The sequence below is a fragment of the Epinephelus fuscoguttatus genome, linkage group LG5, assembly GCF_011397635.1.
Source record: "Epinephelus fuscoguttatus linkage group LG5, E.fuscoguttatus.final_Chr_v1".
Lineage (NCBI taxonomy): Eukaryota > Metazoa > Chordata > Actinopteri > Perciformes > Serranidae > Epinephelus > Epinephelus fuscoguttatus.
In genome coordinates, this window is record NC_064756.1 from 44,598,245 (window position 1) to 44,617,441 (window position 19,197).

A 19,197-nucleotide genomic window follows, 5' to 3' on the forward strand; every position below is an offset into this window, starting at 1 on the left:
CTCACGGACAAACTGAATTACTAAACTCCTATCCTTAACACCTTCTGAATTCACCTGTCTTCGTTTCCCTTCGATGCCTGCAGCTAAACTTTTCAACACCTGGTTATGTTGCCATGCATATCGGCCCTGTGACAAGCTAACTTTACAGCCTGACAAAATATGCTTTAAGGTTGCGGTACATGAACACAATGGGCATGATGGGTCCTCATTTACCCACAGTTTTAGGTTCTGGGGGGTTGGTAACACATCGTATGTAGCTCCTACCAGGAATCTAATACGATTCTCCTCCATACTCCACAGGTCCCTCCAACTAAGCTTCCTCTTCTCTACACTTTCCCAATTCAACCACTGTCCCTGTTTAGCCTGGGCCACTACCTTTGCACCCCTTAGCATCTCTTCCTGTCTACGTATCTGTTGTAGTTCTAGTTCTAAAGTGTAAATTCAAACTCAGATTTCTTTTTACATCAATATGCAGTTGCATGTGTAACTCAATAAAAATAATGGAATATATTCTGGTGATTAATCAAGTGATAAGAAATACTGCATCAAATTACTTTCGCTTTATTTAAGGACAGTAGTAATATATAAAAGAGAAACGAGAAAATAAGAAAAAAAAAAAAGTCAGAGCTGTCAACTTCATGCAAATAACCAGTTTCACATGCACTCACGCTACGCCGCTTTTTCTCACGCTGTCAAATTAATCACTGTTGGGCAGTAGCTCACTACAAGTAGCCGTGTCATGAATTTAACAGCAATGTCAGTAGCGTAGTGGTAACGTCACTACTTTCTGAGTCAAATAGCTTTTCAATAATTAACTTAATTAACTGACCGAGTAGAGTACCGTACAAGTTACAAGTTCTTTTTTCCCCCAGGAGAAATTCTAAAATGCATCAGACTCTTTTTATGCGGAGTAAAACTGAGGTAAGCCTAATGTGACTTAGGCCAGCACCACACCGAGGAATATAGACGATAGAATTGCCATCCGTCCCATATAATAGGCTACGGGATCGTCCCATGTTGAACAATTAAATGAACTGTCTCTTTCTGATTCAATACTGGACGCAATTTGTTCCGTATTTCTGGCATAATGGCTGGTCTGTAACTTGGCGTCATCACTGACATGGTTACGGAAACTCCACGCAGGACTGCCTGCTTATTGACCGGCTGGCTGCTTGATAAAGTTATGTGAAGGTCTCTTTACGCCCGGATGTTAAACTTATGGAACTTATAGATTTAGAAAGCTTCACATGCACTTATGTCTCAGGCATTGTGGAGCTGGGCGCACATGCACAAGCTTTGTTGACACTCCCACAGTGAGACATAAATTGATACAGAAACACCCTTCAGTCACTCTGCAAATCGATATCTGTGTGGCTCACTTAGACCTGTTGATTCAAAATATGGCAGAGAAGAAATGCAGTTTTACAGACTGTCTTGCACCAGCCTGGTTCTCCAACAGAATAACTGTCATTACGAGCGACCATTACGCATGGCTGTGGCTATCAATAGCCCCCGTGCCACTAATTCATCACACGTAGGCCTAACTGCAAACCATCTTCATTATGAATCGTCAACCATATTACTGATGATTAATTTATAGCTCTATAGTGGAGGTAACGTAAGCGGGTTGTGTAACAGAAATAAATATCCAGCGCGCTGTACTTGTACTGGATTTAACAAAGATGCCTCGAGGCTTAGTAATCGAATTATTCGAGTTACTTCAGGAATCGTTTCAGCCCTAATTCCATCAACCTCTGCTGTGTCAAGACCTGCAAAATCCTTCCATCTCTACTATTGATACGGTTATTTTGGTTATTATTTTTTAAATTATTAATCCAAAGTGATAGTTTAGTATACTTTATGAGACTGAGTTAATTAATTGGTTATCATTTTCCTCTTTTGGGTGTCCCACAAGGCAATTTAATGTAAATTAAATAATATTAATATAATTAACAACTATTTTTAATAATCACTCATTTTTTTCTGAAAGCTATTTTAAAACTTTTAACCACCAGTTCCCAACATATCAGATTATTCCTCAGATGATCTGCTCTTGTACAATAATCAAAATAAGGACTAAAAAAGGAAAAAGAAAAAAAGGAACGTTTGGAAATTGGGTCTACTATTATTTTTGTATAGTGCCACATCACCTTACTATATTGCTGTAGGTAATAATGCAGGATATCCCTCTCTGAAATTATACTATGATATTATTCAGTGCTGCACATTCCCTAACAAACTTGAAATTAATAAAATTAAGTATTAAAGTTGCCTAATCCTGACTACACCTTGACCATAGTCTTTTGCTATCAACATATATTCCTAATGCTAACCATACAGTAGTTTCCCTGCACAGATAGCAACGACTTTGAAAATCATTTCAATGGATGCACAAAATGGTCTCTCAAAGATATTGATGTTATGATCACAACAATTAACACAAATTCAGCCGACCTTCACTGGAAGCTTCACAACCATCACTGCGACTTCAATGCAAGTTTTACTATTCTTATACTAAAACGATTAAAATCTCATTTAATTGCGTGCAGCGTTTTATTTGCTCAGCCCCTTCTTGCCCCCCTCTCCTATATTTTCTCTCTTTGTTTATTATGAGATGACCACTGCAGAAGTGTGAGCTCTGTGCCTGGGACAGAATCACAAACACAGTGACAGAGCTAAATGTAAGTATCACACAGCTAACGTTACCCAACAGTTGTTAACTGTTGTTAACAGCGTAACAACACCGCTGAGCCATTTCAGTGTCAGTTTGAGAATGCTGGGACCATTTAACATCTCGGTGTTAGATGTTAGCCGCTGCTGCTGTGTTAGCTCATTCTAACAGAGCAGAGAAAGCAGGAGAGCTGCTCATGGAGATGGTCCTTCTGCACTTCAAACAGCGGGTTACCCCTCCACCCCCTCAAAAAAAAAAACACTCATTATGGCTGTGGCAGTTGCAAACTTACCACTTATTATCACAAAACTTGTAGCGATGGTCATCAGCCGGGACAATGTCAATAAGTAGAATGTATTTGGTTTTGAGGTTCATCCCAGTCACTTTAACCTTGTAGCTGGGAAACATCCTCCTGTTGAAGAATGTAAATAAAAAGGTGTTAGAAATGTGCTTTCACATGAAGCCGAGGCAATACTTGATTTAACAACTGAGTATCCGATTATCATCTTAAAAACATACACATACATACAAACATACATTCGTATTCTCACACATATATCAGTGTGGTTGGATTCTTTAGGAATGATTTGATCGTACTGTATCATACATCTAAAAAAGAACTGCCTTTTCATATACAAACAATTTCAGGGACTAATAAAAACCTGCTTTTACCAAAGGTCTGAATTTGCAGGGGCCACTAAAACAGGTGTGTGTGCAGGATAAGTGCAGTATCGTCACAGATAGTGCAGATGATGATCGGATTAGCTCACCGACTGTAGCTCAGTGATGTTCTTAAGGGATAGGGATGAGAAAGGACCCATTATATTGTTTCATTACTATGTATTGTAAAGTGACCTTGGGTTTCTTGAAAGGCGCTATATAAATTAAAGTTATAATTATTATTATTATTATTATTATTATTATTGTGGGACTGAGAGAAAAGCAGGATGAGAAGCTGCCTTCTCTGAAACCTGAAACACCTTGACCTGTACATAAAGTGGATCAAACCTACTTCTATACAAATAACCCTGTTAAGCAAAGTACAGAATAAAATCCAATTGCCAAACCTTCCACGATCATTTTCTTGATGTCGTCCTTACCATCAAAATATCACATATTTTGGCCTGGTAATGATTTGTCTCCTTGCAGGGATTTATTTGGTAGAAAACTTCAACTCTCTCATACTTGTGATACCAAGAGGTCATAAAAAGTATGGGAACACACTTTATCTTTCATCTTTAAATGCATCCAGTCTAAAACATATAATATGCTAATATAGCACTCAAAGCAATACATCATATGAAGGGAACTACCTTTCCTGACCTCTTCTGGGAAACCAAAAACGTTTTCATCCTATCTGTGCCAAAGGAAATTTTGCATGGGGCTCTTTGCCCCTTATAAAGCCCTAAGTGTTTTTTAATGGCACCCAAGATTGGACAGTAGTTTAGACAGCCGACTCATCATTGCTCAAGAGGCTACAATCAAAAAGGCCTGCAGTTTATCTGTGGGTGCTGGTCATGGCAATGTGTTCAAACATTGGAGGACACTCTAATGAAAACCCTGAATGCTTTCTTGGAAGATGGCTTAGTATCAAAACCCCTATCTACATATTTGCTGTTCCAATTGGAGCAAATGCCCTTCAAAGGCTCGTAATGCCTGACACCATCTGATCATGTTACTGTAAATACTCCCTAACGTAAGATAGAGAGAGAAGAGGGGGATTGAGGGCAGGTAATTTAAATCTTTCTCCCAGGCTTCAAATCCAATCAGTAGGAGAGATCAGTCCCGGTATCATCCTCACTGAAAGACGGGTTAATCTTAGAGGAACATTCAAAACAGACCTCTTCCCATCCCTGGCTCCACTCACACTATACAGACAGAGCAGATGGAGGCCTGTGTCAACACATGTGGCCCTCAGATTTGTGTAATATGGCCATGACTACCTAGTGATGGGCTCTGCTGCTGCTCAGTCCTCAGCTTATGGTCAAGCCAGACAGATAAACTGGATGCACTACAATCTAATACACAAATTAATATTGTGAGTAAAATGTGTCTTAGTTCTGTACAAATTACTTAGCTTGGTCCTAGAGTATGCTGTTACGTCTGAGTATACTTCAAACTACAATTTGGGTTGTATGATGTGCCAGCTGGTCAAGTCTAAGGCAGAAATTGTTTAGAACAGCCACACTTCAGGTTATAGTGAGGTGGAGACAAAATAAAACATACAAATGGGGATTTTGTCACACTTTTGGACAGTGTCTCCGTAGAGGCTATCAAAATAATGCGCTTGGCTGCATACACAAAAAGTGACATACTGTAAGTGTAAAAAATGACAAAATGACAGCTTAAAGATGGTCTAACTGTGCCTTCTTTTACATCTCCTCACGCCTGGCCAATTACAGCGTACAACGGTCTGGGATTACCACTTTTGGAAAGTTACAAAAATGGTTTAATACAGCCTCCCCATTCCACTATCAGAAAGGAGGTTCCAGATGCCATTAGGCAGTCCAACAAACTCTTTGTTGGTAGCATACTGAGGCCGATAAACCTTTATTGTTGAACAAGGACAGTGTGTTTTGATTTTTGGATAAGAAATAGCACAACTTTCACTTAAAAAAAAAAACATTGCATGTAATAATACCAAATTATCCGAATGCAACCCACATAGCTTAATCCTAAACCATGTTGTAGAATTAATATAGTTCCAATCATTTGCCATATCCCACTTGACTGACAGGATCAAAGTTTTTGTTTTACAAAGTCCAAACACGGTATATTTTGGAGTTGTATATCTACTAAATCTATTTAAAAAATTCTAAGTTTTGCAGTTCTAGACAACAGATTCTCCAAGGCAGACAATATGAAAGCATACATATACATACAATGGTGTGACTAAGTGAGTGAGTTTAAGAGGAGCATGAGAAATGGAAGTCTGAGAGTGTGTGTATGATATCAGTGTCAGGGTGTGTGTGTGTTTCTGTGCCCAGCCAGCTGTTTCTCTTAACAATCCCACATGTTTAGGCCCTCCGGTGATCCATTCCCTCTCTGGGAATCTCCAGTACCACGGCAAGATCAAAAGGATGCGGGGGGGGGGGGGGGTCCTACAATGTAGTAGACGTGGAGTATTGTGGGCGCCAGATTCCTCTTATCAACCTGCCACTGCTCTCTTGACAGGCTGTATACAAAGATGGAGAGTGAGGAGAGAGCTGCGCTGGGTGCTTTGAAGAGGGAGGATTATGCCTGGACAATTACACTCACAATAACAAGTCTACTAGGCTTAGCTAGGTGCTGCATGGGAGTGGATTGAGCAAGTTTCATTTCAGAGTGTTGGGAAAATGTTGGATCTCCTGCATGATGATGCTTCTGTACCTCCTCACCTGCCACCTTTGCACCGACCCTCCTTTCATGTTACAACTATGGGTCCAAAGCTCTTTTTAAACCAGGACACCCCTTTCATATGTTTTTTTTCCTTTGGCTCCCGATTTTACAAACATGTTGATGAAGTAGATCGACAGTTTCAAACAGTGAAACTGTTTTTGTTTTTTTCATTTACATTTGCACATTAAGTGCCCAGTGTATAACATATGTTTCATAACCTTATATGAATATAAACAACTTGTAGGCTAATGTAATTATCAGAAGTATACTGTTCTGTGCCTAATTCGACTACCTCAGATAATGTATAACATTCTTATGAATGTAAAGTATTGGTATATGCAATACCCTCCAGTATTATTTGGTATCAATCAATCGATCAATCAGTCACTTATTTATTTGTCAAAGTCATACAAAGTCTGACTCCTGTGACATGCGATCTGATCAGCTTATTCAACTTGTGCATTTAGAATAGAAAGAAGGCCTTCTATTCTATTCTAACTTGTGCACTGTGATTCTGTCCTTTTTCTGCCCTTCTTACATTGTAGGCTGCTGCTTTATAATTGTCCATGTTCCCAGATGAGCTGCAGTGTGTGTGTCTATGACATCCTGGATGGTTCTAGTAATCCATGGTTTGTGGTTGTGGAATGATTTAACTGTAGTTTTGGGTATTGTTGTCTCTGTTGTTTTACAAATTAAATCCACCACAGATCCATGTTGACTACATGGGTGACGTCCGTGGTGGTGTCTTGGAACATGCTCCAGACTCTGATAACACCATCTCTCGTGTCACTGGGGGGATGAGTTGAAGTTATTTCACATTTCTTGACCTCAACAAGATGGCTGCATGGCCAGTCCACTCAAACACAGACAGTGACAGTTTATTCTCCTTGGGCCGCATAGTGGGGAGGAAGTGAACAACACCTCACATTCCCACCATTACACCAGTCCTTATTCACCATAAAACATATGCCTCCTCTCTCTCTCTACCTAGAGTCCTCTGCTCTGTCAGATCCGCATATAGAAAAAGAGTCACCGACTTGAATGGAAGGAGCAGTTACACCAAACTACACTGAGAAAAACAAATAAACAAAAGAACCCAACTCTCTGTACAGAATCATATGACAGGAACAGTTACACCAAACTGCTCTGGGAAAAAAAATGCACTGATTTTTACTTTCCATACAGAGTGAGATTAGAGAAGTAGTTACAACAAACTCCACTGAAAAAAAGTGAAATATTGACATGCTCCTGCACACAGCAGGATACACTTCAAACTGAAGCTCAAGGATGGATCGATACTGCTTGTCAGTGACCAAACTTCAAACAATAAATATAAAACAGAGTGTTTGTTTATGGTTTACAGAGTGTATGCATGAGCTAACATTATGTGACAGAGGTATAATAGCAGGGAAGGTATAATAATCAGGGAAGCCTATAATCTTGGTTGCCAGTGTTGTTAATTTTGCCCTGAATTCGGATCAGATTACGGCTGAAAAACTGATCTGAGTAGAGAGTGAGATTTTTTTGGGGGGGTGGGGGACCACTACTTGCTGGAATAATGGCTTACTGAGCTTAGAATGAAGTCATGCTCCCTCTGTGTGAGTTGTGATTCGAGCTTCTCTGTAGTGTGTTGTTGTAAGTCATTTGGGACATGTGTGCATGTCGGTGCATATGTTTATCCCACTGGCTAGCTCATTGTTGCTGCTTTGCACTGTGTTCACTCTCAAGTTCTTCCCCTTACAGCACTATAAACTCGGTCAGCATTGTTAGCACTGTTACCATTGTCTAGTGCTGTTTATGGAATTAGCAACTGGCAGCTGGCTCAGCCACCTTAATGTTGAGAACTGTGTGTAGACAACTCATACGCTCTGAATTTAGCATAGAGCCCCCTTTGAAGGAACAGGCACTGAGACTGAGTGTTTCAGACAAAGGGTCAATGAGGCTATATGCAGCAGACAGAATGAGATAAACGTGTTCTTTGAACATTGAAACATGTAAATATGTTCTGATACAAACTCAAAATACAAGAACAAACCTGAAAATGAGCATGTCTATGATATTCATCTTACACTACAAGATAAATTGTAATAATTTTTGTGATCTGTTGTTCTTTCCTCATCATCAGGTCAAAATGTTTAGTTTGTCCAATACTTCATCAACACTGGTATATGACCAAGCACTAACAAGCCTAGTGACAGCATCAGCCTCAGCTGTACTTTGTGTTAGGCGCTAACTGGCTAATGTTAATGTGCTAACATGCTGAACTGAAATGATAAATGCTATATTTTCATTCATTCATTCATTCATTCATTCATTCATTCATGTATTTGTTCCATGTAAGCATTGTCAGTGGGAGCATGTTGCCACACTGGCATTTAGCCAGAGTCCAGCCTCTCATTATTTGATTTATGATTTTAAGGCTTGGCTGACTATGGCGTCTTTTCCCCAGATATTTCACTCCTTTATCAAGCAGAACATATTCATGCAGTCATTATTTTATCTGCACTGGTTTGTGATTCTATAAAATAAATAATGAAGCCTCTTTGGCTTCTGTTTCATGATTTATCATCTAACTGTGATTATGAGACAAACTGGTGTCCTGAGTGATGCCATAGATTTGACATTTTTGAGAATTAAACAATCAAACACAGATTAGACTTTTAATTGAGAACACTAAAAGATAATCTGTGCCTGGTTTAGATGATTCATTTTGTTACATTTTCTTGTATTCTCTGTGATTAATATTTGAAACATTTTGGGAGAATCAATGGAAATGACTCACTTCACTGAAAAACTTTCTAATGTACAAGATGCTCTGATTGCACTTACAGGATGCTCTGCTCTGCTCAAATGTCACATTTAATACTGTGGTATTCTGTATTTGACTGGGCTACCAGACTTCAATGTGACTAAATGTCTTCTGCCATGATAACATGGGGAGTAGCTCTAAATGCATTATTCATAACATACTTGAATAATTTAATCTGGTGTTATCATATAGTGTGAGTTCATTTTCAGAGCTGTTGCTCCTGAAGGATGAATCCAGTTTCATGCGACTTTCAGTATGTCTGCTGCAGACTGACAGTAGGTAAACCCAGAAAGGTTTCCCAGTACAGCTGCACAGGTAAAGCACTGCATGGCTCTTCAAAGGGCTTTAAGGATTCAGAGCCCACTTTATCAGCTGGACAAGGGAAAGCCCATTACTTACGGTTATGCAGCATTAAGGAAAAAATGTGGTGACCTTTTACATTTTTTACTGAGAAAAAAAAAAAACATCCCATGAGGAATGACAGACGGAGGTCGATTTGAGAGTGTACTCATTCTCTGGTTAATGTCCAAAGGCCTCACCATCTAATCCTCAGGTCGCATTAAATCCAACAAGCCAAGCAGTCATTTGTGTTTTCAATTATGAAGTCACTGGTACAGGAACTTTCTGTCTCTTCCTGAAAGACAAACTTATAACTGCTTTGTGTTACTATTAACTGCCTAAACAGACGGTCACAGAAAGGTATGATACTAATTTTGTGCAATGAATCCATCCCTTAAATATCACTTTCTCTGTTATTTTCCACAAACTTATGAAGAATATAAGCAACTTTTGGTTAATAATGTGACTAATAATATATGTAAAATTTTCCAAGTTTCTGTTGATGTCTTGGTTAAAATCAAGTGAAAGTGTTTTTTTTTTTGTTTTGTTTTGTTTTTTTGAGGAAAGGCTCCCTTTAGCCACTGACTCCCTGTTTGTGATGACTTCACTCTAGTGTAATGTATTATGTTATTTATAACTTTGGTCTTAATCCTATTTTTGTGTGGTGTAAAATATCTAATGATTCATTATGCACAGTGGTGGAAAGTAAGTAATTCAATTAATTTTAGTTTTGTACTAAATTACATAGAATGTTGAAGTATTTGTTCTCTGAGTATTCTAATGTTCTATACCAACACTCTACTATCACATTTCTGGAGGATTTTTCTTTATTTTCTTTCCTCCACTAAATTTGTCTGACTATAGTTACAACTTACTTTACACATAAAGATTTTACATACAAAACTCACGTTCATCTTATTAAATGATGCAGATTCATTTATTCAGTTAACCCATGCAGTACATGAAATACTTAAAACTACAACACTAACATGATCTTTACATGTCAGTACATCAACAATAAAAAATAAACCAATCAGTAAACTAATACAAAATTCATATCAACACTCTTATAAGTGGCCAGTGTGCAAAACAAGTACTTTTACTATTGATGACTTAAAGTAAATGTTGCTGGTACTTCTGTGCTTCCAATTAAAATTGTTAAATACAGGACTTTTAACAGTATTTTACAGTGTGGTGTTGCTACTTTTAACTAAAGTTAAACATCTGAATACTTCTTCCAGCAGTGATTATTACAGTAATTTCTAATAATGGAATATGTTAACATAGTAGCATATATACACATCCATTCTCAATTACCACCTTTCTAAATACATGCAGGACATCACTTTTTTTGGTCATGGATAAGAAATGTTTAAATTAAGAATTATTGCATTTTGGCTAATTTGTAAACTGAAACTAACTGATGATTTCCCATTTCTGCGTGTAGACTGTTCTAGATGGTGTGTTAACTGCTGTACTAACCTGCCTGCTTTAGTAATGATCATCTCTGTACCGGCCTCATGGAACTTCTTCCACAGCTCACTCTCATGAAGAACAACCTTAATGTTCTCAATGTTCTGAAAAAAGAGTGGAAATCACTGTTACACTCAACACAAACCAAACCATCTTGTCATTACCACAACATATGGTATCAAGAAAAACCTAATATTATGTTAAGTATTTGAATTTAAACTACAGAGCAGTGGTAGAAAGTATAACTAAGTATAGTTACTCAAATTGTATATGAGGACAAATTAGAGGTACATGTACTTTACTGAGTATTTCTATTTTCTGCTTCTTTATTTTTGTAGAAATATTGTACATTTTACTACACTTAACCGACTTAACTGACAATTTTAGTTACTTAGGATAACTTAGTTACAGATTCAGATTAACAATGCAAAATGTAATCAATAAATGACATTAGGCCTATAATAATAATAATAATATATATAATGGGGCTCTATTGGTCCACAAGAAACCTTGCAAAAAAATGTCTACACACACACACACACACACACACACACACACACACACACACACACACACACACATGTAAAATCATGAAATTAATAATCATAATCTAATAATGTGATATAATATAATATAATATAATATACAGTATAATATTCTGAAATGGACCATACAGCATAATGAGTTCTTTTACTTTTGGTCTTCTAAGTATGTTTTGATGCTGTTACTTTGGTACGTTTACTTAACTAACATTTTTGATGCATAATTCTTTTTTTTTTAATACCAGAATATTTCCACACTGTGGTGTCACTACTTTTAGTTAAGTACTTCGTCCACCACTGCTGCAGAGCAATGTATAAAATCATCTGCAGTTTATGTCAAATTTTAAATCCACTCCATTATTGTACTGATTTGACCATTCTTGATTAGAGTATTTCATTTGTTTTGACACCATAAAAAAAAAAAATCATCAGGGCACAATTAATGAAGAGCTGTATTTAGGTGTTGGTCTGATACACCAGAAAGACAAAGCAGATACATCTGTTTATGGTGATAAACAGATGTATCTGCTGTGTCTTTCTCCACTGAAACTGCTTCATTTTAAAATATATATTTATATATTAGATGAAATATATTTATTTAAAAATTCCCAATAAACATGTAATTCTAATTAAGGTTTAACTATTTGGAGAATCAGCCCTCCATATTTCTATAAACTGCAGCCACAAGAAGCAACTGTGTGTTTTTGCTGTGAGGTCTCTCCATGTATACCTGGTCAGGCTCACTAGAGCTGGGAATGGTGGAAGCTGTAGACAGGCCCAGTCGTGAATGGTCTGGAGGGAGATCCGTCTCCCGACCGGTCTGGACCTGGCTCATACATTCATCCGTTACGGGTGAAAGCTTCTCCTGCAGCATCTCTGCACGATTAGAAAAAATACTTAGCTGTCAGACTCATCAGTGAGTAGCTGTGATGTTCAATGTGCATCAGACCTTGCATCTGACACATCTGACAGATATAATGAAGAATGCACACATTCAGTATATAGCCTATAGACTGCAACATGTATATGTAGCCTGCTCTGCACACTCCGTTGCTCTTTTCCAGTGAATGTGAGGAGTTTTCAGCCTTGTACCAGGAGTGTAAGCATCAGCTGTTAGACTCTAAATTCTACATGAATCTGTTTTGCTGGGCAAGTCTTACTTTGGATTCAGACAAAATTAAAAAAAAAAAATAGGTAGTCAACAAGTCAAAGCTCAGGTATTTCAGATTTCAAAGTCTCAGCAGCAAATCACACAGACATACTCAGTCATAACTATAGTAAAAATACTACTGAGAGTGCAGTATGGTATAAGAAGATGTGAGGTATATGAAGTACTGTAACACACTGTAAAACTGGAGTTCCTGAAGGCCAATTTTTGATGTAATTATGAAGTACACAGGCCAGCGATTTAAAACCCTTTCTAAATGGATGGATTCAAGTTTTTAGCAAGAAAGGTCGGGACCAAAAACCAGTGAAAAAATCCAGTTAAAGTAACAGAGTGGGAGTAAAACGGGGGATGTATTTGCCCTTGTCATATGTTGACGGTCATAGGTCCTTGTGTCATTCAAACCAACAAAACCACTGAAAGTTGTCTTTCAAACATCTTCATACCTCCACATTTGTGTCTGTGTCTCATCCTGCTGCTGCTATGAACTTCATGTCTACCTAAGACTCTCGAGGGTGCCATCAGGCTCCAAACTGCAAACACTGTTCTCTAAGTGCTACTTAAGAGGCTGGAACTATCGGTCAAGGATTAACAAACCATTTTTTCTGTTTCACAAACATTTTCTCTTTTTAAAAATGCTTTATTCTCAAGTGAATTCAAAAGCATTTTAACACGTCACATTTTAGTATTTCATAATCTGACAATAATTTCTTATTCATATCATGTTTCAGCTACTGTATTTCACACTAACAACAGGTTCTCAGCACTCTTCTGTAACTCTTTAGTGTTCTCAATGACACTAAGTACAGGCCTTTCTAAAGAATTTAGGCAAAAACTACACAAACTACTGCTGAACATCAGTGTGAAACCTGTTCCTTTCTTCTCCCTGCCTCTGAGAGCACAGTGCTGTTCATTCCTCTTGGTTGCACACAGGGGATGTGAGTCTGTAAACACAGAACTGCCACTCTCTTAGCCATGAAAGTGGAAAGGCGGCGTCCAGAGTAAACTAATGAAGACATCTGTGAAAGCTAATAAAGATAAGGACTGACTGGGAAATGACCAGAGCAAGACCAGAGTGAAACTGGGCCTTTCACTGTGGTTTAACTGAGCAGCATGAGCCAGAACTCTGCTTCTCCTTCTGTTCCTGTCACTGTGTCTGGGCATTCAGTTTGAGAACTATTCAGGCCACATATTCCTGCACATACAGTGCTATTTTATAACCTGTCAACACTAAAAAAGGGTAAACAAATGAAAACATAGGTTCTGTCCTTAAGTGCTGTTAGATGTTTGTTTTGAGCACATATTGTTGTATGTTGCCTAAATGTACAGAATCCACAAGGGAGTCTGGTTTTTGCCTGATGTTTGTACTGTGAGAAATGTTTGCTTTAAGTGAATCTGCTTGCAAAACACTGCATTGCACTTCAAGAAGAAATAGTGCCTATGCAGCAGTGATTAATAGTGTTAGTCTTTTTCATATGCAGATCTGGAAAGTCTGGAAAAAATCTAGAAGGTAAATTTGAGCGTTCGCATGTTGAGAAAAGGTTCAGAAAAACTCTGTTATCCTTGGTGCACATTTGACTACAGATTAATGTAAAGCTTCACTGTTATTTTACATGCTTTTGGTGGAGGTCACGTGGTCTGGCCATCAACATTACATCACATTCTCTACTGACAACATATCAGATCCTGGAAAGGGTCTGCAGAAAGTAGAGTGCAGACCTTAAAATGAAAAATGCAAAAATGCAAAAATATAATACCCTGAAAAGTTTAAATAGAAATACATGAGTTATGCGTGTCTCTGTGTGTGTGTGTATGTGTGTGTGTGTGTGTGTGTGCATTTAAGATATGACACGTGCAAACTGAGACAGCTGTAACCCAATAAATTTCAACCCGCCGCCATTTTGTGTCTGCAGCCCTGATGCATAAAGGCCTGAGCATCAACAGGGAACGTTCTTCAGTCTAAACAACAAACAATATTAGATGAGGAATACGTACGTAAAGCATGCAAAAAAAGAAAAAGAAAGAAAGAATAAAATTCCAAGATCTCTCTCTAGTTTCACAGTAATTTGGCGACACTTCACTACAAATCTGCACATTCTACAGAAATTTAAATTACTTTTAGAAAATCATCATAAATTAAAGCCCTGATTTGGCATTTAATCTAACAACACTGTAAACTTTTTCAAAGATGGAATGCAATGACCAGCGTCATGGAAACTCCCACAGTGAATTTAGTGCCAATCAAGTGTGGCTTTCTAACCGTATTCCATTGAAAATAATAATAATAATAATAATAATAATAATAATAACAATAATAATAGGCTAATCATAATAATGATAATAATAATAGGCTACCCAATGTCTTGTCCAGGGCTAATTTAAGCTAATGAGAAATGAAAATACAAATCCTTTAAACACCGTTCTCCATATCTGAAAAAAATATTTTGACAGTAAAGTGTGAATTTAAAATTATATAGCCTATTCACATCATTTCCTTACGTTAAAATTGCCATCTTTCAATATTTTAGCAATAGGCTACAATAAAAAAAAAAGTTGTAATTAGCCTATGTAGCCTATATATGTATGTCTAATAAATAACAACAATAATTATAGTAAAATTAAGTGTTGTTTTTATAAATTGTTTTAACAGAAAAAGAATATCCATCTTGCATCTGTAAATAAGACCGATACTTTTGCATTTGATTACGATGTAGGCCTAATTACATAATATAACAATGTCATGTAAAAAGAAAAAAGAACAATAGGCAATGAACAGTGAAAAATAAAAAGAAAGCCTCGGTATTAATCTAATTTGCTTAATCACTTCATCTTATTTCACACTCCTGCTCTCTCCCTCCACCCTCCTCTGCCCTAACTGTCAGATTCAAATCTTCCATATCAGATTGTGGTACCATTCGTACCGCAGCTGATCTCCCTCACAGAGGATGACACTGTGTATTTCAAAGCCCACTTGTCCTCTAACACCATGTCTTTAATAGCCCGTCTGGAACACACAGCGCTGTTTACACGCAAGCAGATAATCAGCAAATAATTAATTTACACTGCAGCTTATCAGAAGCACAGACGTGTCTCTACTGTACCTCATGCAGTCAGTCACCTATCATCTGCTTAAATCCATCCCTGCGCACCGCAGCTTTGTCTTTCAGCCTGTTAACAGCAGGGTGTTTCCCTTCCCACAGCGGCTGCACGTGGTTTAAAAAGAGCCGTTCTCAGGCGGGAGTGCGGAGGCTGCGGCGGCGGCTGTCCGCTGGGTAGTGTCAGAGCGTCGGTCGGTTCGACTGCCTTAGTGCCTTTCAGCTTACCCAGCATCGAGCTGGGTTCTGCGCATGTGCAGTGCACTATCTGAGCTCTGGGCGGGGGGGGGGGGGGGCGAGTCAGTGTGGTGTTTTCTTGGAATCACACACACACACACACACACACATACATTGCTGCACGTTACATGTACACAGTTGCTCAGCCCCCTTTATGTGTGTGTGAGATTTGTCTCCCCGTTTCGCTCTCCGGGCTGACCCCGATGCTGCAGCGGGAAAGCAGTGCCTTCCAAGTGTTCTTCCTCGGAACCCTGGTAACATCCAGCCACCACCACCATCTACATTTGGCATCTATATGCATGCACTTTTGCAATACATTTGCCGTATCATTTTCCACATAATCTTGATTTGGGGACAAAGATTACTTGGTCTTTTGCATTGTAATTGCCTCTGTGGAGCAGTCAATATTAAGCCGCTGTGACGCGAGCCGTCTCTGTGTCATTAGCCTGTTTTAGGTTAGCAGTGTGGACTACACCTCAGGAAGCCTTTAATTCAGTTGACCTGATGTTGACTCACTGCTCATAGAAGCATAGCCATGGCCTCAATGGCCACAAACACTTTGTGCATTGAATTAAACTTAACTCCGAAAGATATCCCCAACATTCAGCTGCCTCAGGAGATTCACTGTTGATCAACATCCAGTTTTTTTTTTTTACAAGAATACTTCAACCCCCAAATTTTTTTTATCCACCAAAATAGATATCTCCTCTGATCAAGATTTCGATAAACTTATTTCCAAATAATGGCAGTTAATATTAAGATATATTCCTCGAAAACAATCTCTAATCCGCGTAAAGCAATATTCTTTCATTTTCTAGCCAATAAATCGACTCTTAAAATTATCTGTCAGTCTACAAAATAAAATGCCGTAATTTCATTGCCTTTTTAAGAATGAAATTAGTCCAACCTGTAACGTAATGACTCTCCACACTAATAGACTGAATGACTGACAATTATTATTTGCGGAAAACTTTAGTTTTCTGGTGTCAGAAAATGGGCCCGTTTTGTTACAATGCAAATTCAAGTTTAAAATTCAAGTTTTAAAGTTTCAAGGCTTGAAGTTTTACATTTTTCCATTTAAAAATGCAGGTAGACTATATATAGAATCAATGGCGATAAAAGAATGGGCTGATTTACAAAAATACTCTGGTAATCGGACCTTTGTTAGAAAAAAAAAACGTGTTGTCACGCAGTGGATCACTTCATGCGTTTAAAGCAAGCGAGTTATGCTTTGCACGTGTGTGCGTGCGTGCGTGCGTGCGTGCGTGCGTGTGTGTGTGTGTGTGTGTGTGTGTGTGGTAGCAACCGACCACCAGCCGTCATCCTGCAGAGGTGCAGCCTCACGGTTGTGGATGGCCGCGCTGTATTTGCAGGTGAAATATGTGCTTGTGGTTTTGCAGTAAATGAAGCATAAGTCTGCGGCGCGTCTATAAATCAGGTACCAGTATGACTTATATATCTGTTGGTGACATGGGCAAATGAACGGCCACCGTTTGTCAATCGCCTGTGCGTATGTTTTCAGCTCTGCTCCGCCGCCTTTCCAAGCAGCCTGATCGCGCTGCTGACAGACACCTAACCACTCTCTCCATCTGCTGAAAAGTGTAGTTGGAGCGGCTGCTGGGTGCTTTATTCTTCAACCTCAAACTATTAACCACACACACATTCTCACACTACACTATAAACATCACATCATCTGCTTAATTTACTCCCATTTAAAGTCCATTAATCACTGAATTGTTTTTTTTAATTCTAGCCTATTACTTTCATATTTTCACCTTTCAGTTTGCGTGTTGATTAAGCTATTGGCTGTAAAATAACGCCTGGGGTATGTTTAGGCGAGTTCTGTCCGCAGCAGGGAAAGAAAGATGTGGCTGCATTTATTTCAATAATCGCCAATTAGAAAATCAGTCAAATTAATTGGAACACAATGATATCATAACTCGTTCACAGCCTGTAAAGTCTGCTACATTTACGCATTGGGTACATTGGGGAGAACTGGTAATTACATCTCCCACCTCTAATATTATCATGAGATAAAAACAAGACTGACCTGTCAAATTTATTTTGTAAAGTACATTAACAAGGGTGCCCTATGGTCATGAGGCCAAAGGCAATGGACTTACTGTAGGTAAATTTAGGTGGCAAACCTGCAGAAATGTGATCATTAGTGGATCAGAAAAAAAGCTATTTCATGCAAATACCAAATTTAACTATTTTTACTTTTCAGTTTCAACAGGCTGAAGGCAGAAACCGACTTTGTCAGGCAGAAATGCACCAGACTCCCTAAGAAAAAATTAACAGTTTTAACCACAAGTACAAAAAAAAGAAAAATAATAATTAAAAAAACAGCCTTCTACTCAGAAAATACTGATTAGTTTTGGATCAGTGTTAGTGATATCCGTTCTTACCTCTTACCTCCTGCTTTGCTCTCTGACCTCTGCGCTCCTTCAGTGTCCACACACATGCAGCACCTCTGCAAGTAACTGTTGCAATCAAAAAGTTAGATATTTTTTATAGGAGCAGATCTGAGCTGAGGTTGTGAAGAGGAACTGAACGTAGGCACACTCCCACCGTCACGTGGTTGGAGCAGGAGGAGGTTGTAGCAACAGTCAGTTTGACACCAGTGCTGCACTGGGAAATATGAGTTCCAATTGGTGATCACTAGAAGGAAGAAAAACATCAGTATCCCCAGGACTCAACCCTGTCTCACAGAAGTTGTATGAAATAGCTTATTTTGTAACGTTTTCAATATAAAAAACACAGTTCATGCAACCACATTAACTCTATTGGTGTATCCTCCACTGAATTCCTAACTGCAGTGCATTCTGTATCAAATGCCTTATTTGTCTGTATATGCTTATACATTGAAATATCTTGCTTGTGTTCCATAGTGTCATACATTATAAAAACATTGCCATGTCTTTATGTTAACAGTCCACTCTTTTCATAGTAATATTTTATTTATACCAAGAAAATGAAAAATTTCAGTGTCCAGTGATAAACATGTATCTCCAAATGAGGTAATTCTGATTTTTCAAATAAAATGTCCTTACTTCCTTTATGGATTGAGAAAATTTACCTCTATACTTCACTACTACCGAGGTTAAAGAAACATTTAAAAAAATTCAACTTTTTTTCTAAAAACACATCCTCATTTAACATAAGACAGGGTTATTGTTTTAGCTAATGAAACTCAATATTTTTGAGACATGGAGATTCACAGGATAACAATGAGATGTGAGAAAATCAGCAACTTCCAGTTTGTTTACTTTTCTGATTTAATGGCTCTTCTCTTCTTACAAATTTAATTTCAAATAACTGTAACATAAAGTTGTGAATCAGGTAGTTTTCAGTAGTATTGACATAAACTGCACAAGATGTCAAAGTATTAATGTCAAAATATCTGACCCCATTCATGGCTTAAACAGCATATGGAAAATAGTCTTTAGCAGTTTTATTGACATCCAAGTGCTGTCTGTTGAATAGAT

At 38.1% G+C, this 19,197-nt stretch overlaps 1 protein-coding gene across 3 annotated transcripts in view; it reads right to left on the reverse strand.

Moving 5' to 3' along the window:
- The window catches only part of tbx4 (T-box transcription factor 4), a 43,859-nt gene extending 25,641 nt beyond the window's left edge, over positions 1-18,218 (reverse strand). The window contains exons 1-4 of one of the 3 annotated variants that reach the window (XM_049576770.1): positions 18,118-18,218; positions 11,943-12,088; positions 10,680-10,774; positions 2,964-3,083 (exon numbers count right to left, since the gene is read on the reverse strand). In XM_049576770.1, the coding sequence (XP_049432727.1) occupies positions 2,964-3,083; positions 10,680-10,774; positions 11,943-12,086 (359 nt within the window). In that variant the 5' untranslated portion in view covers positions 12,087-12,088; positions 18,118-18,218. Of the gene's footprint in view, positions 1-2,963; positions 3,084-10,679; positions 10,775-11,942; positions 12,089-15,478; positions 15,688-18,117 lie in introns of those variants that run through there. The other 2 variants (XM_049576768.1, XM_049576769.1) reach the window with 2 other exon arrangements.
- Positions 18,219-19,197: the final 979 nt, after the last annotated feature.